We start from the raw sequence: 25,595 nt of genomic DNA on the forward strand, positions 1-25,595 counted from the left end.
AAGAAACCAGTCCTACAAAAAATGCTAAAGGGACTTATTTAAGGGGGAAAGAGAAGACCACAAATAGGAAAAAATTATCTATTTCCATGATAAGAAGGTAATGGATACAAATGCACAAATGAGGTTAGATATGATATCAAAAACATAAAACATGGGAGGAGGGGAGTAAAAGAGAAGAGCTGTTAGATAGAGGTCAAACTAAAGAGACCATCAACTTAGTATAGACTGCTATATACATAAGTTATTATACATGAACCTCATGGTAATCACAAACCAGAAACCAATAATAAATACACAAAAAACTAAGAGAAAGGAACCCAAACATAATACTAAAGAAAGCCATCAAACCACAAGGGAAGAGAGCATGAGAAGAAGAAAGGAACACAGCAGAACTACTAAAACACCAAGAAAAAAAATGGCAGTAAGTACATACTTATCAAAAGTTACTTTAAATGTCAATGGACTAAATGCTGCAATTAAAATGCTTAGGAGGACTGATTGTATAAAAAAAGCAAGACCCATATATAAGCTGCATACAAGAGACACACTTCAGCCCTAAAGACACTCACAAACTGAAAGTGAAAGGATGGAAAGAGATAATCCATGCAAATTGCAATGAAAAGAAAGCTGGGGTAGCAATATTCATATGAGAAAAAATAGACTTTAAAACAAAAACTATGACAAGAGACAAAGAAGGACACCACATGATGATCAAGAGAACAATCCAACAAGAGGATATAAATCTCATCAATATCTATGCACCCAACATAGGAGCACCTAAATATGTAAAGCAATTATTAACAGACATAAAAGGAGAAATAGCCAGTAACACAATAATAGCAGGGGACTTAAATACTCCACATATCATCCAAACAGAAGATCAATAAGGAGACATTGGCCTTAAATGACACACCAGACCAGACAGACTTAGCAGGTATATACAGAATATTCCATACAAAAACCACAGAATATACATTCTTTCCCAATGCACATGGAACATTCTCCAGAATTGATCACATATTAGGCCACAATACAAGTCTCAATAAATTTAAGAAGATTGAAATAATACCAAGCATCTTTTCTCACCACAACAGTATGAAACTAGACATCAACTATAGGAAGAAAATCAGAAAAGCCACAAATATGTGGAGAATAAACAAAATCCCACTGAACAACAATTGGGTCAATGAAGAAATCAAAGGAGAAATCAAAACATATCTGGAAACAAATGAAAATGAAAATACAACATGCCAGAAGTTAAGGGCTACAGTAAAAGCTATTGTAAGAGGGAAGTTTATAGCAATACAAGCGTAACTCAACAGCAAAAATCTCAAATGAACAATCTAACAGTGCACCTCAAGGAAGTGGAAAAAGAAGAACAAACAAAGCCCCAAATAAGTAGAAAGAGGGAAATAATAAAAATCAGAGCAAAAATAAATAGAGACTTAAAAAAACAATAGAAAGAATCAACGTAACCAAGAGCTGGTTTTTTGAAAAGACAAACAAAATTGACAAACCTTTAGCTAGACTCACCAATAAAAAAAGAGATGAGGCTCAAATAAGTAAAATCAGAAATGAAAGAGGAGAAATTACATCAGTCACCTCAGAAATACAGAAGATTGTAAGAGAATATTGTGAAAAGCTATATGCCAACAAATTGGATAATCTAGAAGAAATGGATAAATTCTTAGAATCATACAATCTTCCAAAACTGAATCAAGAAAAAATAGAATAGAATAGAAATAGAATAGACCAATCACCACTAAGGAGATCGAAACAGCAATCAAAAACCTCCCCAAAAATTAAAGTCCAGGACCAGGCAGCTTCCCTGGTGAACTCTACCAAACATTCAAAGAAGACTTAATACCTATCCTTCTCAAGCTCTTCCAAAAAATTGAAGAGAAGGGGAAGCTTCCTAACTCATTCTACAAAGCCAACATTATCCTGATACCACAACCAGACAAGGACAATACAAAAAAGGAAAATTACAGGCCAATATCACTGATGAACATTGATGCAAAAATCCTCATCAAAATACTAGCAAATCGAATACAATAATACATTAAAAAGATCATACACCATGATCAACTGGGATTTATTTTAGGAATGCAGGGATGGTTCAACATCCACAAATCAATCAACATGATACACCACATTAATAAAATGAAGAATAAAAATCACATGTTATCTCAATAGATGCAGAGAAAGCATTTGACAAGATACAGCATCCATTTATGAAAAATACTCTGAATAAAATGGATATAGAAATAAAATATCTCAACATAATAAAGGCCATGTATGACAAACCCACAGCTAATATCATTCTCATTGGTGAAAAACTGAAAGCTATTCCTCTAAGAGCAGGAGCCAGATAGGATGCCCACTTTGACCACTCCTATTTAACATAGTATTGGAAGTCCTGGCCAGAGCAATCAGACAAGAAGAGAAATAAAAGGGATCCAAATTGGAAAGGAAGAAGTGAAACTGTCACTATTTGCAGATGACATGATTTTATATATAGAAAATCTTAAAGAATGCACCAAAATACTTTTAGAAATAATCAATGAATATGGTAAAATTGCAGGATACAAAATCAGCATAAAAAATCAGTTTCATTTCTATACACTAGCAATGAAGTGGCAGAAAGACAAATTAAGAATACAATGCCATTTACAATTGCAACAAAAAGAATAAAATACCTAGGAATAAACTTACCCAAAGAGGTGAAAGATCTGTACACTGAAAACTATAAAGCATTGTTGAAAGAAATTGAAGAAGACACAAAGAAGTAGAAAGACAGTCCATGCTCTTGGATTGGAAGAATTAACATAGTGAAAATGTCCACACTTTCTAAAGCAATCTATAGATTCAGTGCAATCCCTATCAAAGTTTCAACAACATTTTTCACATAAATAGGACAAAGAATCCTAAAATTTATATGGAACAACAAAAGACCCCCACTAGCCAAAGGAATCTTCAGAAAAATGAACAAAGCTGGAGGTATCACACTCCCTGATTTCAAAATATACTACAAAGCTATAGTAACCAAAACAGCATGGCACTGGCACAAAAACAGACACATAGATCAAGGGCACAGATACGGGAACCCAGAAATAAACCCACACATCTATGGACAGCTAATTTTCGACAAGGGAGCCAACAATATACAATAGAGAAAGCAAAGTCTCTTCAATAAATGGTGTTGGGAAAACTGGACAGCCACATGCAAAAAAATGAAAGTAGTCCTTTATCTTACACCATACATAAAAATTACCTCAAAATGGATTAAAGACTTGAATGTAAGACCTGAAACCATGAAACTTCTAGAAGAAAGCATAGGCGGTATGCTCTTTGACCTCAGTCTTAGCAACATATTTTCAAGTACTGTGTCTGACTGGGCAAAGGAAACTATAGAAAAAATAAACAAATGGGACTACATTAAACTAAAAAGCTTCTGCACAGCAAAGGAAACCATTGACAAAACAAAAAGACAACCTAACAATTGGGAGAAGACATTTGTAAACCATACATCTGATAAGGGGTTAATCTCCAAATTATATAAAGAACACACACATCTCAACAATAAAAAAACTAACAACCCAATTAAAAAAATGGGAAAAATACCTGAACAGGCATTACTCCAAAGAAGATATACAGATGGCCCATAGGTACATGAAAAGATGTTCAACATCATTCACTATCAGGGAAATGCAAATCAAAACTACAATGAGATATCACCTTACGCCCATCAGAATGGCTATAAATAACAAGACAGGAAATAACAAGTAGTGGAGAGGACGTGGAGTGAAGGGAACACTCATACACTGCCAGTGGGAGTGCAAACTGATGCAGCCACTATGGAAAACAGTATGGAGATTCCTCAAAAAATTAAGGATAGAAATACCATATGATCCAGCTAGTCCACTGCTGGGTATTTATCCAAAGAACATGAAAACATGAATGCATAAAGATACATGCACCCTGTTTTGATTGCAGCATTATTCATAATAGCCAAGACTTGGAAGCAACCTAAGTGCCCATCAAGGAATGAATGGATAAAGAAGATGTGGTATATATACACAGTGGAATACTACTCAGCCATAAGAAACGATGAAATCCAGCCATTTGTTACAATATGGATAGACACTAAGGGTATTATACTAAGTGAAATAAGTCAGAGGGAGAAGGTCAAATACCATATGATCTCAGTCATAATTAGAAGATAAAAACAACAACAAATACACAGAGACAGAGATTGGATTGGTGGTTACCAAAGGGGAAGGGGGGAGGGAGGAGGACAAAAGGGATGATTAGGCACACGTGTGTGGTGATGTATTGTAATTAGTATATGGGTGGTGAACATGATGTACTCTATGCAGAAATAGAAGTATAATGATGTACACCTGAAATCTATACAGTGTTATAAAGCAATGTTTCCTCAATAAAAAAAGGATTAAAAAAATGTTTAAAAAGCACAGATGAAATAAAGGTAATTTCAGTGAACAAAAGATGAAGAGAATTCATCAACAGGCTAAACAGAAATATCAGAAACACAGGCCTACAAGAAAGAATGAAGAACTTTGGAAATGGTAAGTATGTGGAAAAAAATGAAATACTTTTTTCTTTCTTTAATTTCTTTAAACGATTGAACATTTAATTTAAAATAATTTATTCTGTGGTTTATAACACATGGAGAAGTAACATAAGTTACAGTAATATCACAAAGGTGTTAAATGGAATTTTGCTGTTATAAGGCTCTTATATCTGAAGTCGTATAACATTAATTCTAGATTGTAATAAATTGTGATAAATTAGGAACGCTAATTGGAACCACTCGTTAAACCACTAGAGTGAGGTGGGGAAGATAAAGAGATATAGCAGAAAAAACAAATATACGAGATAAAAATAAATGCTGAAAATAACCCACTATTCCAAGAGTAGCAAAGGAGGAACAAAAGAACAAATAATTTATCAAACAAATAGATGGATAATAGCATAGGAGTACTTAACCTACATTCAAAGTTATCAGTACTTTTGATAAACATATCAACTATACATTCTAAGGAAAAGGCGGGAATTATCTGACCCAGTAGAGGAAAAAAAGATCTATCTGTACAGTTTAGCATCAAACTTTAAAATTTAAGACAGATAAGCTCAACATAAAGGAGGGGAAATACTAATCATAGGGTACTATAAAGAATTCTTTGGAGTTTGTTTTTATTTTTATTTTTTTTGCGTGAGACATTTGTATTTGAAAATGTCTTCTGTTGCTATTGGAAGGTAGGCAGCTAAGTGGAGAGAGGAAATTGGGCCATCTAGATTTAATTTTAGAAACCTCATGTGGTTGGCTGTGGCAGCATAATTCCAATGCTTGTGATCCTGGTTTTAGGCCAAATAGTGTTATTCTCCATGTAGCAACAATAATGAAAATATAAATGCCCCAAAGGGCGTTAGCTAGTAAAATAGATTAAATTATATTAAATATATTAATTGGACACGATGTAAACATTACAATTAAATTGAAATAATATATTCCATTAATATATGGGAACACACTATAAAACAGTTTACTAAACAGCATATATAAAAAAGATATATAAATATATACATATATGTATGTATATATTAAAAATAGGAAATGTGTGCATATAAGTTATCTCCTGGTGATAAAATTATGTGTTGTTTTCTTTATTATTTTGTTATTGTTTTTGTAAAAAATTATTTAAAGATCTAAAGATTTCCTTTTATAAACAAAGTCTCACACATTACTACACTCATTGAGAAACTTTATGAAAAAATATCAGTGATAATGGACAAATGAGACTTTTTAACTTGCTACTCATATGGCTTTGCTAAAACTGATGGTATAAACAAAAATTTCTGTGACTAAATGAATGTTCCTATGAATAATTCTTTCCATTTTTAAAATACAGAACTTTCCACCAGAGAACCCAAGCTACTATAAAGCATATAATAATCTTATAAAAGACAAAATTTAATAACAAGGATCTCCAATTGAGTAATAAATGAAATAGCCGGTTTTAAAATGGAAATTGATTTAAGGAAAAGAGTTTCACCACGATTTGGGGTAGATTCAGAAATATCTGCAGCTAGTTATAATCCAATAGATTATAATGTACTAGAATCCTTCCATTATACAATGTTATACATTATTGCTAGAATTCTATACTGATTTGGAAATCAATACCATAAATATTGATTCCCCATGTCAATGTACAGGCAATTGACAACATTTCTTTATATTCTGCTTTACTGAGATCTGTATTTTGAACAGAGTAAAATATATCTGTATTGCAAACAATGGAAGTTTCTTTTTCATATTCCCTTTGACTTTAAACACAAAATAAAGATAGGAAGAAATATAACAATAATGCATACCAAGGCTTTATCCATAATGATTTGTATCTTCAGAATTCTTTTCAATAGCACATCTGAATTTTTCTGGGAAACAGAGGGCATGAATTAAATAAAACATTTTTAAAAATCTTATATTGTTTGTAATTATGTACATTATATATCCATATATAATGTATAATATGTATATCCATATATACACACACACACAGAAGTATAGATAGATAAATAGATAAATAGGTACAAATACAGATGTATAAAGATAGAGATAAACATAATAGGAAAATAAAAGGATGGATGCCACTGAGTAAATAAGCAGGTGAGATTCCAAATAAAAATTTTAGGAACAAATCAGAAGCTTTTATTTTATATTCTTGATAATTAGAATCCTCCAGAAAGTCACTGAAATAAGAGAGAACTCATGTATCCTTTCTCTCAACACCTTCCTCTAGCACACTCTCCCAACCCTCAAGCTAAACAAACTCCCACCAATTTTCCCCCAAACATTGGCTCTATTTTCTCATTGCTGTTGTACTTTTAATTATTTAACTTTACTGTGGCTTACACTCTATAAATGCATCCATTTTAAGAATACAGTCATATGAATTGGTACTAACATGTGCACCCATGTAACCATTTCTGTAAGTAAGACAAAACATATTTCCATCACCTTTTTCCAAGTCAACAGCCCACATGGCTCAAGGCAACCAACAGTCTGCTTTCTCTCACCATAAATTAAAATAATCTATTCTAAAATTTCATATAGATAGAATCACAGGGTATGTGCTCTCTCATATCTGGCTTCGTTCACTCAGCATTTATCTATGTTGTTGTGATTATCAATAATTCATTAGTTTTTACTGCTAAGTAGTGTGCCATTTCAGAAATACATCACAATTTGTTTATACGTTTACTGTTGATGATCACTTGGATTATTTAGACATTTTAGCAATTATAAATAAAGCTCCTATGAATATCCATGTGCAGGTCTTTGTGCATTTATATTCTTTCCTTTTTCTGGTTAAATACTTAGAAATGGAATACCTGAGTCATATGGTAATTGTGGGTGTGTAAAGTAGTACAAAAGTGCCAGATTGCTTTCTAAAGTAGTTTGATCATTCTGCATTTTCACCAAGGATTAATAAGAGTGCCAAGTGCTGCACATTCTTGCCTATACTCGGTATTGTCAGTCTTTTTCTTTGTATCCATTCTTGTCAGTCTGCATTAATATCTCATTGAAGTTCTAGTCTGCAGTTCCCTGATGATTAATGATGTTGAACATCTTTTCACATGCTGATGGCTCATTAATTTCCTTCCTCCTAAGTTTCCTACTAGAAATTTTACATTTTGTCTTGACATTTAAGACTATGCTCTAGTTCAATTTTTTAAATAAGAGCCAAGATTCATTTTCTTCCACATGGAGGATAGCCAGGCTTCTAGCATCATTTGTTGAAGAGATCATTCTTTAACCTTTCAAAGTCCTTAGCATCTTTGTGGAAAATCAATCAGCCAATAGTATGCAGGTTTACTTCTGATCTACTCTGTTCCGTTGTTCTATATGTCTATACTTATAATAATGACACAATATGTATCTCTATAGCAGCGATCAGCAAACCATAACCCAAGGTATGGCCACTTGTTTTGTAAACAATATTTTATTGGAACACACTCACATCATTTATTTGTGTATTGTCTATGCTGCTTTCACTCTGCTTTTGAAGCAGAGTGAAGTAGCTGCAACAGACCACATGCCCCACAAGCCTAACATTTTTACTACCTAGCCCTTCAAGGATAAGTAACGTAAGCCTTCCATCTTGTCCTTCTTTTTAAAGCTGTTTGACTATTCTAGGATATTTGCATCTCTTTACACATTTGAGAACCAATTTCTACAAAATGTTTCCTGGAATTTTAGTTGGGATTACACTAAAGCTACAGATCAATTTGGGGAAAATGAACATTTTAACAATGTCAATTTCTTCCTCTTCTGTGACTTTGCTAGACTCTCTTATTAGTCCTGATAGCTTGGTGGAGATCCTTTAGGATTTTCCATGTACAGAGTTAGATCACTAAAAAAATAGTGTTACTTTTTCCTTTCAAAAACATGTGCCCTTGATTATTACCCTTTTTCTTATTGCACTATCTAGGCACTCGAGTAAAATGTTGACTAGAAGTAGTGAGGGCAAACAGCCTCCCGTCATTCCTAATCTTAGGGGCTGTTTTAGTCAGTTCAGGCTACAAAAAATATATCACAGACTAGGTGGCTTAAACAACAAACATTTATTTCTCACAGTTTGGGACGCTGGGAAGTTCAAGATCAAGGCACCAGCAGATGTGGTGTCTGATGAGAGCACTCTTACTAGTTTGCAGATGGCCATCTTTTCCTTGTACACTCATGGGAAGGAGAGCAGAGAGAGATCTCCTGTCTCTTCCTCTTTTTATAACAGCATTAATCCCATCATGAGGACCCTGCCCTTATGACCTAATCTAACCTAATCTATTTTCCAAAAGCCCTTCCTAATACCATCCTATGCGGGGTTAGGGTTTCAACATACGAATTCGGGGGGTGGGGATGGTCACAAGCATGCAGTCCATATCAGAGACAAAACATTCAGTCATTTACATTCATTATATTAGCTGTAGATGCTAATAGATGCTCTTTGTTAGATCAATGAAATTTTCTATTTCTAGTTTTTATCATGAATGGGTGTTGAATTTTGCCAAATGATATTTCTGGAACTATTGATATGATTCTCTTGTTTTCTACATAAATCCGTTAAATTGTTGGACTTAATGCCTATTTTGCTATACTGATTGAAGTAATATTGCCACCAGGTTTCACAGATACTATAGTCTCAGATTTCTTGAAAAAGTAAGAATGTTTTTATATATAACGGCAACCTGACTGGGTAAAAATTTGTTGGGATATTGCATACAGGCATATCTCATTTTATTGCACTTTGCAGATACTGTGTTTATTACAAGACCCTTCATCAGCAAAAAGATTACTACTTGTTGAAGGCTCACGTGATAGTTAGCATTTTTTAGCAATTAAGTATTTATTAAGGTATGTACACTTTTTTTAGACATAATGCTATTGTACACTTAATAGACTACTGGATAGTTTAAACATAACTTTTATATGCATTGGGAAATCAAAAAATTTGTGTGACTTGCTATATTGTGATATTTGTTTTATTGCAGTGGTCTGGAACCGAACCTACAATGTCTCCGAGGTATGTACCCCCTAGAGAAGCAATTCTCTATACCCCCTCTTAGATAGACATTCTTGACTGTCTTATAAGTATTTCATTTTGGCAAAGGTTAAAGCCAGTTTGAATTTTTCCACCTTTGTGGGTGACTTTCCTTGAGGCCAAGGTGCCTATAGGATTATTCATTATATATTTATAAAGTCCAGTATATTTACCATATTATATCTCAGTGTTGCCAGTTTTTATCAGGGTTTCTTGGGACATTTTGCAAATTCAGCACTCCTTTATTTCAACAAAATTTTATTCTTTAATAACCTGGAATACTTTGTGTGCTATTTTATCAGTGAATGACAATTTTGATTATCTTTAATTTCTATTATCAATCTTTTATACTCTATTAGTCAGGGTTCCCCAGAGATACAGAGTAAATAGGATGTCTGTATGTATGTTTATACATTCATTTTAATTTATTATAACTAGATTTATGATAAGGAATTGGCTTATGATTCTGGAGGGTAGGCCAGTAGGCAGGAGATCCAGGGAGAGCTGATGCTGCTCTTCAGGTCTGGAGGCCTTCAGACTGGAGACCCAGGGAGAGCTGATGCCATAGTTCCAGTCTGAAGGCAGCTGGCTGGAAAAGTCTGTCTTATTCAGGGGAGGGTCGGTCCTTTTGTTCTATTCAGGACATCAATCAATTGCATGAGATCCATTCACGTTATGGAGGACAATCTGCTTTACTCAAAGTCCACTGATGTAAATGTTAAATCTTATTCAAAAACATCTTCACCAAAACACTCATCAAATTTGACCAACTATCTGAGCACTGTGGTCCAGCCAAGCTGACACATAAAATTAACCATCACACATTCTTAGGTGTTCTCTACCTACCATCGTTTTTACATCACTGCTTTCTCTATTTCCTTAAACCTGGCTATAATATTACAAATTGGGGTTTCAGCTCAATGTTTATTCTGTTATTCACTAGTTCTATTATCAGTGTCTTTCATTTTTAAAATAGCTTTATTTTTCTCTTACATTTATTTCCTGAGCACTTCCAGGGATCTTTTAAGCAGACTGTATAGAGGTAGACCATTAGGATACTAAAGAACATATCTCTGGGGTCATATTACCTAGGTTTGAATTTTAATGCAGCAATGTACCAGAAAATTTCCTAGATTAATAATTTAAACTCTCTAAATCTCAGTTTCGTGATCTGAAAAGAGAGATAATGGTACTAACTCTTAGAATTGTTGAAAGAATTAGAAAGACACAATTAGAAAGATGGGATATATGTAAAGCTCTTAGAACAATATATGGCACCTATGAGGCAGTATGTGAATATAAAATAACATCAGTTATTGTTTTTTTACTCACTTTGGATTTTGTATTTTTCTATCTTACTCTTTAGATTTATATTCATTCATATGCCCCGTGTTTACTCCTTTCTGAATATTATTCTTATTTTAGATTACATGCAGTTCTTTCAAGTCCAACCTTTCTTGAAAAAAGGGTGGGAAATAGTGACTTTCATTACACTTTGGGTTACATTATAAGAAATGACCAATTATCCAAGAATGATGTTTACTCCCTCTGCAAAAGAAGAGATGTCAATGAGAGGCACCTGTCCAGGCTCAATTGCATCAAGGTGGAAACATACACACTCTTTTCCCTTTACTCCTGATTAGATTTAGATAATCTAGTGGGAGACTCTTAGGGGCCCTGAGTGAAAGCCAGGAAGGGAAGCAACCAGGAGAGTTTCATCCACCTTGGTCTTTGCCTGAGCAAGACATAACCTTTATGTTAAACCACAGAGAGCTGGAAATTGTTTGCTTTGAAATCAAGTGGTATTTGACCTAATAGTGATTCTCATGAAGAATACAGTTTGAGGAAAGCTGCTTACACAGTTGTTCCATTTTTTGATTTGGTTGAAAGTTCACTCTATTTGGTTGTGATTGTGGTTAGCTGCTATTTTCATTCAGGATGAGAGTAGAGTTTTTTTTCTTTTGTTTGACAATGGTTTGTTTGTTTTATACATTAGGAAGGACGTTTCACATTAGGGAGGAAAGAAATGGTCTCAATAAAAAAATCTCAATTAAGTAGTTCTGGTTGGGTACAGAATTATAGACTGGAAATTACTTCACCTCATTTTAAGTAATTGTAGTATTGCCTTTCAACTTTCACTATTGCTGCTGGAAAATTTCATGCCATTCTGCATCTTCATCACGTATAAGAAATCTGATTTTTTTTATATCAGTCCAGCAACTCATCTTAAGTAATTGAGAATTTTTCTTGGATTGTTTTGTGATTTATGCAACTCAATTTTCTTTGTTTATTTGTACTGGAACTCCTATTAGTATCACCCATATTGTTATTTTAACTTCATTTCTTATCTCTCAAATTTCCCTTTCATTTGTCTTCATTCTTTATCTTTTGTGTGATTTCTGTAATTTTATCTTGTAAACTTTCTATTGAGTTTTTACGTTTTCATTATCAGACTTTTAATTTCCAAGAACTGTTACTTATCCGATGAAAGTTATTTTTTAAATAGCACTCCATTCTTATTTTGCGGATGAAATATTTTCTCTTACCTCTCTGAGGATATAGTCATTTTGTTTTCTTCACCCTCTATATTCGGGTACCTCAAACTTTAAAACTTTGATTTTTTTCATGTCTCCATCTTCCATAGTAAATTGTTTCATCACATAGCTAGTGCCCCTTCATATTAGAAATTGAACATTTAATGGCTTATTCCAACATGTATAACCACATATGGAGTTTATGGGCTGTTGTCTTCACAGAGGGTAATTTGTCTGGGTTGTTGGTTGGGAACATCCTGCTGTCAATATGGTTAGTTTTGATTCTTTGGGCTGGTTTGATTCCATCCTAGAGAAGAGTCTTCCAATACACTTCTTAGAATGTGTAAGCCTGGTTTCCAATATCCAGTGTGCCAAGTTTAACTTAATTACATTAGTTTCGGTATGGTGTTCTTCCCCTAGTGCGAAATGCAATAGAACATCTACCTTCAATTATCTATCAGTCTGTAACAGAGACAATTGATTAGGAGAGGAAATCAGGATTCTAAATATTTACACAACTTATTTTCAACTAATTCTCTTCTTAGGTCCTCCTTTAAAGTCACTCCCTAATGTGTTTGGGCATGCAATTCCAGAAATGTTTCAGTAGCACTGCACTATGTATCGAGTTTCCAACAGGAGATCCCAATTGTCAGTTTAGGATTCAGCTTTTTAGGGGCTAAATCAGCTACTATTCAATTTCCATTGTTCTTACTCCTATCCGGTTCTGTTTGTATGTTTACACCATTTTAAAAATCCCTTTTCACTTTCGTGGGGTTTAAGGAAGGGAAGGAGTAAATGCATGTATCCAATGTGCTTTTAAAAGATAACCCCTTTATTGTAATTTGTTTAGTTTCTGTTCCATTTTTCAACTCTGGTTATAATGGATGTGTTCACCTTGTTTATAAGTTTATTTATGTTTACTTTCAGAAATATAAAAAGGTGCCTACAATATGAGTTTTCACATTACCTTTTTCTGTTCCTTTCTAAAATCTGTTACCTTGAAGATATTCATTTTGTTTATTTGTGCTTATAAAAGCACTAGCGCACGTGAAAACATGCTTAACTAAACCCATAGATTTAAGTCTATCAAATTCAGGATGAAAAGCAATTATCGAGTTTCCCTATATATATAAAATATAACATTCACAAACACGTACCATACCCACTTATCTCCATTCCTGCAGTGACTGCCCTGGTTTTTTCTTAGGTTCTGAAACCTTTGTCTCTATTTTATTTCATTATTGCATTTTGTTTTGTACCCAAACTTTTCATAATTACTTCCATTACCTTACTCCACTACATTAGAAAATGTGCTGAGCAAATACTCATAGTAGTAGTAGCAATGTTATTGATCACTTACATTTTTCCACATACTGTGGTAATTTCCATTTATAAACTTATTTAATCTTTGAAATAATTGTATGAGTTAGGTATTATTTTTATTATTGGCTTTTTACAAGTGAGAACATTTAAACACAGAAAGGTTATGTTATTCACCCAAGTTCTTGTGTCTACAGATGGACAGACTTGGATTTCAGACTGAGGCAGTTGGGACTGTCTATTATCTGTATCTCTTCCAATCCCTCTCTTGTTGCTGATTCACTGGAGGGGGATGGCTTCAAGTGCTGTGTTATTTGTCTTTCTCAAAGCATGTCCACCCCTTCAGCTTCTCCTTCTGCCACAGAAGAGTATTCATGGAATAATTCAAAGTTTTTCAATTTAATTTATGTGATAGTGCTCTATTTCAGTTGTGAAAATTGCCTTCGTGTCCAATGTTGTGTTGCAACATGCAGATGGTTTCTAGAACTGGCATAAAGTTTGTGGTCATATCTTAGTTTCATTAAAAATAAAATTTTAATTTCTATATATGGTCATATTTTACCATTTTTATGAGTTTCTGAAAGGGTAGTTTTATTAATCTATATTTGTACCAACATCTTTGCCAAAATAAATAAAAGTAAATGAAAGCAAGAGTGAGATGGAGTCCATCGTAAATTAAATTCTAGTTTCATTTATTACTATTTTGTTTTGTTTCTCTTTAATATGATATCCAATTTTGATGAGAATATGTGGACAGAGATTCTTTTCTTTGGCCACTGATGATAAAATGTAAAATTGTTCAAAATTTCTTGAGGAGGAACTTAGGATATGTATATATTAAAAAACCTTTGGAAATATGCCTACTCTTACATGTAAGTATTCAGAAGCAAAGTATGATTGCTCAAAAATTGGGTACACGGGGCCGGCCCCGTGGCTTAGCGGTTAAGTGCGCGCGCTCCGCTGCTGGCGGCCCGGGTCCAGATCCCGGGTGCGCACCGAAGCACCGCTTCTCCGGCCATGCTGAGGCCGCGTCCCACATACAGCAACTAGAGGGATGTGCAACTATGACATACAACTGTCTACTGGGGCTTTGGGGGGGAAAATAAATAACTAAAAAAAAAAAAAAAAAATTGAGTACACTTGTGAAGTTCACTTCTTGATTAAATTAAAAATGTAAATGTGTAAAATATGACATAGTTTTATAAAATATATACATTTTAAGTTTGTGCATATATACATACATATATATATGAAAAAGTATAAAAGAGTATACATCAAAATAATTGCAGTGGATTCCACAATAGCATTTACCTCTAGAAAATAGCATTATTGTTTCATTTACATATGTATATATTTAATATTTTAACAGATGTTAACCAATATTAATTTAAAATGACAAATGTAAAATAATTTAATGATAAGTAAAAATGTACATTATCCTCTTAATAGCAAAAAGAAAATGTCAAAGAAGCACATGTGGTTAGATCATTTTTTGTTTTAAAAAAATCTATACATTTATAACTGGATATATTAAAAAAACTGGAACAAATACTTGAAAATGCTAAGAGAACTATCTCTAGCCAAGGAGATCTGAAACAATTTCTTGCCTTTTTTCTACTTTTAAATTTGCTCTTCAAATAACACTTTTACAAGGAAAAAAATATATTGACAAGGAAAATGCTGACACAGTAATAATCAGCAAATTTGGGTATCACTATACTAGTAGGATGCAAATTCAGTAACAATGCAACTCTATATACACATAAAAATACTTACAATTAGAGAATTGTGGTTTTTGAATTATGTGTCTTCATATCTATTGCATTTTCTAAATAGTGTGTGAATAAACAAAAATATATTTAAAATAAATATATTACAAGAGAAGGTTTTAATATGATCAACATATGTTTAAATTTGTTTTCCAAATGTGACACATTTCATTGTGAATATGTTTATCAAAAGTAACACAAGTGGGGGGGCCGGCCCGGTGGCGCAAGCGGTTGAGTGCGCACGCTCCACTGCGGCGGCCCGGGGTTCGCTGGTTCGGATCCCGGGCGCGCACCGACGCACTGCTTGGCAAGCCATGCTGTGGCGGCGTCCCATGTAGGGTGGAGGAAGATGGGCACAGATGTTAGCCCAGGGCCGTCTTCCTCAGCAAAAAAAGAGGAGGATTGGCGGATGTTAGCACAGGGCTGATCTCCTCACAAAAAAAAAAAAAAAAGTAACACAAGTGGGGCCGGCCCTGTGGTGTAGTGGTTAAGTCCGGTGAGCTCTGCTTTGGTGGCCTGGGTTCGCGGGTTCAGATCTCGGGCGCAGACATACACCACTCATCAAGCCATGCTATGGCAGCGACCCACATACAAAATAGAGGAAGACTGGCGCAGATATTAGCTCAGGGCAAATATTCCTCACCAAAAAAAAATATATATATATATATATAACACAAGTGAAGATCTCATAAAAGGGGTTACTTACTTCGGATTTCACAAGGATCCTGTAGGATTTATCTACCAATTGGGTCAAACGATAAGTTTTTCGTAAGGGAGGAAAATCAATTTTATTATTCTTTATTTGATAAAGCATATGCTCATATGTAGCTGCAGATTCCAATGGTTCAATTCCATAACTGACATTTTCCAATTGCAATAATCCCCTGAATATTTAAATTAAAAAAGAAAAGGTAATTAATATAGATTTCCCACTGAGAAATGTAAATCAACATTAAATAATAACATTTTATAGAAATTTGATAGTGGTCTTTGTGGTCTGATCTCTAAGAATCATCCCATGTTACTTGGATTAACTTTCAGACTCAATTTTATACCTTCTTCTGTCTATTATGGCATTTAGCCATGACTGTGGTTCTAGTGTGGCTAAGAAATGTGAATATTCTTCATACTAGTGGGAGGTTTTTCTGAATAAATTTTACAACTGCAAGCCTGGTACAGAGACAAAGAGAATATGAAAAAGGATAAGAAGAGGAGGAAAACAAAGCACATGAGAAGACAACAATCAAAGTCTATATTTTCTTTGCCTGCACTCTATCCTTTAAGAAGTTTCTAAAAATAAAGCTTACGTAAGATTTTCAATCATGTACATCTCTTGCATATGCCAATACCTGAGTCCGGAACAAGTGTTTAGTGTCACAACTGATTTTGGAATCTCTGCAGCATATCCTTGATGAAAGCAATGGCCCTAAACAGGAGTATATAAAGACACATTCATGAATGATTTGAAAACAAAGTTTTTGGTTTTATCCTTACTTTGTAGACATCATCAAACATTCAGATTTAGCCACTACCATAACATTATTCACTAGATATTCCATTTCCTTGTTATCTACCTGCAATCTCTCCCTCTAAACCCTCTTCAGCCTATGAATAATCATGACCTCTAACCTCCCCCAAATAATTCTTGCTATAATTCTAAATTTTTGGCAAAGAACTTTCTTTTCTGCATCTTTTCTTTCTCAGCCACATTGCTTAAATGTATAGTTTATAACTGCTAACTCAGTGTAATTAACAGTATTAATCTGACTTCAACTGTGAACATTTCAATTGTTTTTTGTTCCCCAAAAGTATCTTAAATGACATTTCCTCATTTTTATTTCTTTTTAGTATCTCACCATATTGGTCATCCCTAGTTCCACTCTCCTGCACATGGACTGTCACAGCATTAGTCTTCCCAGAGTCTCCCCTAGTATTCTCTTTCAGTGACTATTTCCTTCTCTGCCCTTAAGAGTCTAATGATATGTAGAATCAGTCCTGTTCCTTTGTTAATCCTGTGCTATGAGAACTTTAATATTATCACATTCTCTCCTATGAATTTGTTTATATGTTATTAGCTCTCAGACATACATCTCCATCAGTAACCGTTCACTTTTTCTCAAAACTAGGCTTAACTCCTATCCCCCACCCACTGAGAGTGGCAGAGAATACTCTACTCCACGTCAAGCAACAGCAGCAGCCACCTCCACCTGCACTGGTACTAGCAGACATTGTAGCTCCAAGCCCTTCACAAAGAGATAGAAAATAAACCAGGTTCCAACCCTCAACCCAGCAGCAGAGAGCAATTCAGTCTCTGCAGTTCCTGGCCTTGTACTCAGTGGGAGAAAATGATCCTCATGAGATAATTCCCAATACCTCCAACTCCAAGCAGCAAAACGTGGCCCAGTTAGGAACTTCCTCACCCAGGGGCACTAGCAGAGATAGAGTGAGAAGGACACTGACATCCACTGGATGGAAAGGAGACAGATGACATATTTTCCATCCCATGGATCCTTTATACCCAACCCCACCTGGCAACACAAGGTAGCCCTGGAAAGTACCTTTTATCACTACAGGCTGCACCAGTGGAGATTCAGTAGGAGCTCCAGCAGAGCCAGAAGAATGAATCACAACACAATAATATTTAAAGCCCCAAGAAAGCTAAATTGTCATTGGAACAACAAACCACACTAAATCTAAACTTAAGCTATATGACTGCCTTAAAAATAGAAGATTTAAATGTCAAGGATATAATTTAAAATCATACACTCACTAAGAACCAAAAGAATCACAACAAGAATGAGAAAAAATGACCAACTGATGCCAATATTGAGAAGAACCATATGTTAGAATTATTAGACAAAGATTTTAAAGCAGCTGTGATAAAACTGCTTCAATGAAAATACAAATTATTTTGAAACAAATGAAAAAACAAAATCTCAGAAAAGAAATGGAAGCCATAAAAGAAAATAAAATATTAGAACTGAAAAATATAATAAACAAAACAACAATACACTTGATAGGCTCAAAAGTAGAGTGGAGACGACAAGGCATAGAATTAGTGAACTTGAGGACAGATAATAGAATTTACTCAACACATAAAACAGAGAAAAATGAGCTAAAAAATGCACAGAGCCTCAAGGACCTGTGGAACAATTACAAAAGATTTAACTACATATCAGAACCCAAGAAGGAGAACAGAAAGAATGTGGGCTTGAAAAGTATTCAAAGAAATAAAGTCTGAAATTCTGGTCAGGAAGATGGTGAAGTAGGAAGCCCTGGACCCTCCCTCCCCCAAGAAACACACAATTCAGCAACAATTCACAGACAAATTCCCTTTGTGAGAAATAAGAAACTAATTGAAAGCCTTCTGCACACTCTGGGAGAATGCAAAATCAGACTCACCAAAGGCAGTAGGGAAATTTGGATGCCCTTTCATCAGAGACTCTGTCTCAGAGCACTGCCTTATGATCAGAAAGAGACCCTCTAGTTCCCAGCTTGACATAGGGGAGGAAAGGGGCACATGTCCAGTGCCCCAATTTTTCTAGAGGGGTGTACCCAAACAACTATTATTTGTGTCACCAGTGTTGGAGTTCTGATGGGTTCAGCACAGTCTAGCCACCCAGACAACAAAAGAAGTGGTGGTCTCTGATAGTAGACACCATTGACCACCCCCACTACATCCTCACTCACCACAGCGTGAGTGGATGAAAAGTCCCATCTCTCTGTGTTCCTCTGGGAAAGGAAAGGGTTGATCCATGCCTGTGGTGCCCCCACTTCACCAAAAATGCCCAAAGAACTAGCATCTGTCTCACCAATCCTGGAGCACTGATGGGTCCGGCACAATCTAGTTGTCTGGAGGAGAATAAAGGCAGCAGCTTGGGATAGTAGATGCCACTGATCCTCCCTCATGGCCAGTACAGAGAAAGCAGGAAAAAACACAGATGTCTGCTTCTCCCCAATTACTTGAAAGACACAATTTAGCAAACCTCACACAAGAGGAAATAGACAATCTGAATAGGTCTATATCTATTAAAGAAATTGAATAAAAAATGAACAACATTCCAAAAAAAAAACAAGGTATGAGGAATAGAGATGCATTTTTCTTGAAGGAAAAAAAGAAAGTAATTTTGTCCTAAAGTAAAATGATTGTTCCAGAATAAAAAAGAAAGAGATAGGACAAAGCCTAACTAGATAGAAGCAGCTGTAGACGGTTTGGGGAAAAGAAATCTTGAGAAAGGAATTTTATGTGTGGTCAAGCTGACTAAGATTGGAATGAATTTAAAGTTAAAAAGAAAAAAAAAAGAGGACAATTCTAATATTAAAAGTACACCGGTGCAGGGGCCGGCCCAGCGGCATAGCGGTTAAGTTGACAGGTTCTGTTTCGGCAGCCCAGGGTTCACCAGTTCGGATCCTGGGTGTGGACCTACTCAACGGCTCATCAAGTCATACTGAGGCAGCGTCCCACATAGAAGAGCTACAACTCTACAACTATGATATACGACTGTATACTGGGGCTTTGGGGAGAAAAAAGAAAAAGATGAAGATTGGCGACAGATGTTAGGGCAGGGCCAATCTTCCTCAAAATAAATAAATAAATAAATAAAGCACACTGGTGCAAAATTAGAATTTGGTTTTCTCTCTATTAAAGGAGAAAGTTTTCTTAGATTATTGGTCTGATTCTTAACAAGAAATTGTAAAAAAGGTTTTTCTTTACCTTTTAAGTAATCTGCCTGGAAAACAAACATTTTAAGTTTTATCAAAATAATCTCTTGTCTTCCATGTTATCTTTAACATCAGGTCTTTGATCATAAAAGTAAACCTAGTTTTCTCAATGTTAACAACTAAATTTTGCTCAGAACTATGTAACTTTCTATATTTGCCTTTGAAATATTTTATTGTCACTTTGATTAAATGAATAATTCCCCTCCATATGAAAAGAGGTATATTTCACTAATTAAGCTTATTTAGTATATTAAATTACATGGGAAGCATTATCAAATGAAAAGTAACACTAAGCCTTCTTTATGTTATATTTATATGTTATAAATATTCCAAAAATTATATGAAATTCTTAAAATTCTGATATGTCCTGGTATAATGTTAGTAGTCATTATTTTATTTTATTTTATTTTATTATTATTTTATTATTTGCTTGAGGTCACATTGGTTTATAATGTTGTGTAAATTTCAGGTGTACATTATTATATTTCAGCTTCTATATACTCTGCATCATGTTCAGCACCAATACTCTAGTTTCCATCTGTCACCATACATATGTGATCCTTTACCTCTTTGCCCTCCCCCCACGTGCTTCCTCTCTGGTAACCACTAACCTGTTCTCCTTATCTATGTGTTTGTTTGTTTATCTTCCACATCTGAGTGAAATCATATGGCAGCATTGTCTTTCTCTGTCTGACTTATTTTGCTTAGCATAATACCTTCAAGGTCCATGCATGTTGTTGCAAATGGCATGATTTTATCTTTTTTATGGCTTTATCTTTTTTTATTCCATTGAGTGTGTGTGTGTGTATATATACACACACACATATACCACATCTTCTTTATCCATTCATCCATTGATGGGCACTTGGGTTGCTTCCAAGTCTTGGCTATTGTGAATAATGTTGCGAAGAATGATACACATATCTTTTTGAATTAGTGTTTTTATGTTCTTTGGATAAATACTCAGGAGTGGAATAGCTGGATCATATGGTATTTCTATTTTTCATTTTTTGAGAAATCTCCATACTGTCTTCCATAGTGGCTGCACCCATTTGCATTCCCACCAGCAGTGTATGAGGATTCTCTTTTCTCCAACACTCGTTATTTTTTGTCATTTTAATAACATTAGACCAGATGGACTTAATAGACATACAGAGAAAATTCCATCCAAAAGCAGCAGAATACACATTCTTCTCAAGTGCACGTAGAACATTCTCAAAGATAGACCATATGTTGGGAAACAAAGCAAGTCTCATAATTTTAAAATGTATGTCACAGAAATAACCAAATTCCTTTGTAAATTACATTGTAATGAACTCTCATCTGATCTTTAATCATTGATACTTCTAAGCTGTTTGTCATTTACAGACAGGTATTGTTTTACTTTGATGATTTTGCAAATATGTTTCATCTTCAGAGAAGTTCATGGGAAAGACCCTGACAAGTATTCTAGAATGTAGGTTTTTGATAACTTTAAGAACATATCACTGAATTGGTTAAGAATTTCTAAAACTCTAATGGAAAACTGATTGAATCATAAAGCTGCTAACCCAAGATCAAGCAAAACAAGAATTAATTACATAAGACCGGATAGCTGATGAAGAAGATTATAATTTTTATGACTTCATTAAAAACTGTGCAAGTTTTTAATGTTTTGTTTCCCAGATTTAAAGGACCTTTTTTATCCTCTCTTAAGATATCTATAACTTACAGCAGCTTGGTAAAATGTATCTTTGCAACAAAGTTTTAAACATTTATCTTTTGCTCCCTACCTGATCCCTCCAGAATTTAGAAACTCTTATTAAATATTCTTATTTTTCATTACAATATATGTATTTGCGTAAGTTCAATAAAAACTTTTTCTCCTTGTAATAGGACATGATTAGATGAGTCCTTGGCTAGGCTTTCTAGCCTAAAGAGTCTTTTTTTTTTTTTTCTCATTGTATGGTTTTAATAATAGTTTCCAATCAGAATCAACCTAGATAATTACTAATGGGAGAAATTTTACACATCCATTAAAAAACAAAAATAAAACATCCTCATGGAGGAGTTACATTACAGAGTGGACTCAAGGAGAAGCCCTCTCCTAAATTAAAGGCTGATGGGTGTGGTCATGGGTGGGAATTAGGATTTGGGTAGCCATGGAGAACCACGCAGAGGCTGATGAGAGACAAGCTGATTAGGTGCCCTGAGCTATTGCTCATGCTTTCTTTTTTTTAATTTTTATTTATTTATTTATTTTTTCCCATCTGTGGGGCTGGCCTGGTGGCATAGTGGTTAAGTCCACATGCTCTGCTTCAGTGGCCTGTGATTTGTGGGTTCAGATCCCGGGTGTGGACCTACGCACCACTTATCAAGACATGCTGTGGCAGGCGTCCCAGATATAAAGTAGAGGAAGATAGGCACGGATGTTAGCTCAGGGCCGGTCTTCCTCAGCAAAAAGAGGGGGATTGGCAGCAGATGTTAGCTCAGGGCTAATCTTCCTCACACACACAAAAAAAAGTCTCATCTGAGATTCCTTATGAAAAAAAAATCTCAGGAAAGCAGATTTAAAAGGACATATATGGTCAATCAATATTCTTGCTATAAACAATCAGGCCAGATTTATTGAAATTAGTCTTTCCGGGGTTATCTTTCGTAGAAATGAGGATGATTATAAAGTGGAAAATTATGTTTCAATAATACAACCTTATGGATATCAGATTCTAGTACTATTAAATGTTTTTGAGGTTTGTTTTCTACCTGTAAACTAGATTGGATCTTAAGTTCTTCTAATTTCCTCCAGTATATGGCTAGAACTCTCCAAACTAACATTTCCAGTTTTCTCCCACTCTTTTTACTTGGAATCACTACGAAACTAAAATTTTTCTTTTCCCAAGACTGTACAAGCTAAAGCTGGACAACTTGATATAAACGTCAGAGAAATCACCACAACAGCTCAGCCGTGTAAAGAGCACCAGAGCATTCAAAATACAAACCAGAAAAATCTATCAGATTGCCACTGCATGCCGTTAGTCCATCTGAGGATGCTTAAAACTCCACATCTAGAAATTTTCTCAATTGGCTGCTCTCCAAAACTCAAAAAATGAATTTATAATTTGGTTAAACTATTAACTTTGTTTTTCTTTTGTCTTGATAAAAATATCTTTTCCCAAATGTATGTAAACTAAACCATCCACCTTAGAGGGACATAACTAAAATCCTTCATTTTTCAATCCTCTTCTTGTTCAAATGAGACCAATGAAGTTGCATATCACTTTTCTCCTCCATGAGACAGGACACCTGAGGATGGTCAGCCTCAGCTCTGTGGGACAAAACACCTGAGGATGGACCGCCTCAGTTTCATGGAAAATAAACGCCTAAGGACAACCCTCCTCAGCTCCATGGGGCATAATTAAATAAAAAGACTAACAAATAACACCTGAATGACATAATTGATCAGTGATGCTTTCTGTGAAAGACCTTGATCAAAAGGGGAAAATGTGAAAGAACTTCAATCTAAAATAGAACCAGAGGATAGAAAACGGAGGATCTCATGCATGTGTCCTCAGGAAAATAAAACTTAAGGACTAAGAGACTGATTTCCCATAAATGCCTGATTTACAGAAAACTGATGGTGTTGGAATTTTCTTTGATGATGGGGCATTGATCAGAGATTGTCTCATATGAACCATGGGAAGTTTTGCCAGAAGCATGAATGAGAGATGACCCAGGTTGGGTTGGTTTCACAAAGTGAGCCGAATTGAAATTTTTTGTGTGACTGGACTGATTTTGTCTGCTCAAGAAGTTTTCAAGGCTGCTCTCCATTTGTTTTTTATTTTAACTGACTCTAGCTGAAATCTTCCCAATTTACATTCCCTGCCCATAACTACAATCTATCCCAAGCCCTCAACAGACTCACTGTAGCTTGCTACAGTTTGCTCGTTCCAAATTGCTATTCCTTGGCAATTCCCAAATAAACTCACCTTTTTGAGTTTGCCTCAGTTTACCTCTTTATTTAGGTGAACAAAGATAGAAGAAGGATAAGTGAAAAATACACAAATATTTGGAAATTAAGCAACAAACTCTTGATCAACAATTGAATCAAAGAAAAAAAAGGGAAATTACAAAATATCTCAAGACAAATGAAAGAGAAAACACAACATACCAAAACTTACAAGATCCAGTTAAAGAAGAGCTAAGAGTAAGTTTATAGCTGTAAACATACATTAAAGAAGAAAAAGAAGATGATTAAAATTAGTAAACAAACTTCACACCTCAAAGAGCTGGGAAAAGAAGAACAAACTAAGCCCAAAGTAGCAAAAATAAGGCAATAACAAAGATTAGAGCAGAAATAAAGTAGAACATAGAAAAAAATCACGAAAATAAAAGTTGGTTTTTTGAAAAGATAAACAAAATTGTCAATCCTCTAGCTAGACTAAGAAAAAGAGAGGAGATTCAAATAGATAAAATCAGAAATAAAAGCAGAGAAATTACAACTGATGTCACAGAAATAAAAAGTATCAAAGCAAGTACTATGAACAATTCTATGCCAACAACTGGATACTATAGAAAATGGATAAATTTCTAGAAACATACATCCTACCAAGACTGAATCATGAAGAAATAGAAAATCTGAAAAGACTTGTAACTAGTATGGAGACTGAATAAGTAACCAAAAACCTCCCAAAAAAGAGAAGCTCCAAATCAAATGGCTTCTACAAAAGTTGTAAGGATGAATCCTTAAGAGCAATCTTTTACACACTCTTTCAAAAAATTGAAGAGGAAGGAACACTTCCAAACTCATTTTATGAGGTCAGCATTACCCTGATACAAAAGCCACACAAACAGTCCAGAAGAAAAGAAAACTACAAGCCAATATTGTTCATGAATAGAGATGCAAAAATCTTGTTGCTGGGTTTTAGGCTTTGGGGTGGAGAATGCAGATTGATCCTTCCTCCTAAGGATTAGCCTTTCTGGTCTCAGCTGAATGCCTGGCCTTTTAGCAAGGTCACTCTACTCTGCCTTTGCTGGATATCCAACATCTCCGAACATTGTTTGACCTTTAGTATCATCTTCATTTTACTCTCTACCCTTCAAGTAGAGTCTTACCCAGCACATACATAGCCTAATCCTTAGTCAAGGACATAAGGACAACTCCCCTCTTCCCCCCAAAACATACATCTGATAGGCCCTCTTCATCTCTGGTCCCATGTCACGCAAGTTCCAGTTGCTTCAGCAGCTCTGAACTCCAAACTGAGAGTTCTGCTTGAAAAATCATAGTCCACCTCCCTATGCTTTAGTTAAGGCATTATCCCCTGTCAGAGGGCCAAGTTAAATGTGAGACTCACCTTCTGTGCCTTCTTTCTCTCAGAGAGAAAATTTCTGAGCACCTATTGTCAAATGTCTGAAAACAGATGCCTCATGCATTTTTTTCTGCTTTCTACTTGTAGATGGTGAGAAAGACAAATGTTGTACTAGTTACCATATTTTTAATTTCATTATCTCTCAATTGCATGTCGAAAGCTGAGATAATGTCAAAAGCTTGGCCTCTTGCACCAAACAATTAGCCAAGTTGTGAATGCAAATTAAAGTTCTTGAAGGAAATTAAAAGCGCTACTCTAGTGAACACATGAATGATAAGA

The 25,595-nt window shown here is 34.9% G+C and overlaps 1 protein-coding gene across 1 annotated transcript in view; it reads right to left on the reverse strand.

The window, feature by feature from the left end:
• LOC101398993 (A disintegrin and metallopeptidase domain 3-like) overlaps positions 1–25,595 on the reverse strand; it is a 123,793-nt gene that overhangs the window by 82,230 nt on the left and 15,968 nt on the right. Inside the window, 3 exon segments of the mRNA XM_087418641.1 lie at positions 6,400–6,462; positions 15,956–16,133; positions 16,599–16,675. Coding sequence (XP_087274767.1) covers positions 6,400–6,462; positions 15,956–16,133; positions 16,599–16,675 — 318 coding nt within the window.

Source organism: Ceratotherium simum, chromosome 28 (genome assembly GCF_057802395.1).
Source record: "Ceratotherium simum simum isolate JZ-2026a chromosome 28, ASM5780239v1, whole genome shotgun sequence".
Classification (NCBI taxonomy): domain Eukaryota; kingdom Metazoa; phylum Chordata; class Mammalia; order Perissodactyla; family Rhinocerotidae; genus Ceratotherium; species Ceratotherium simum.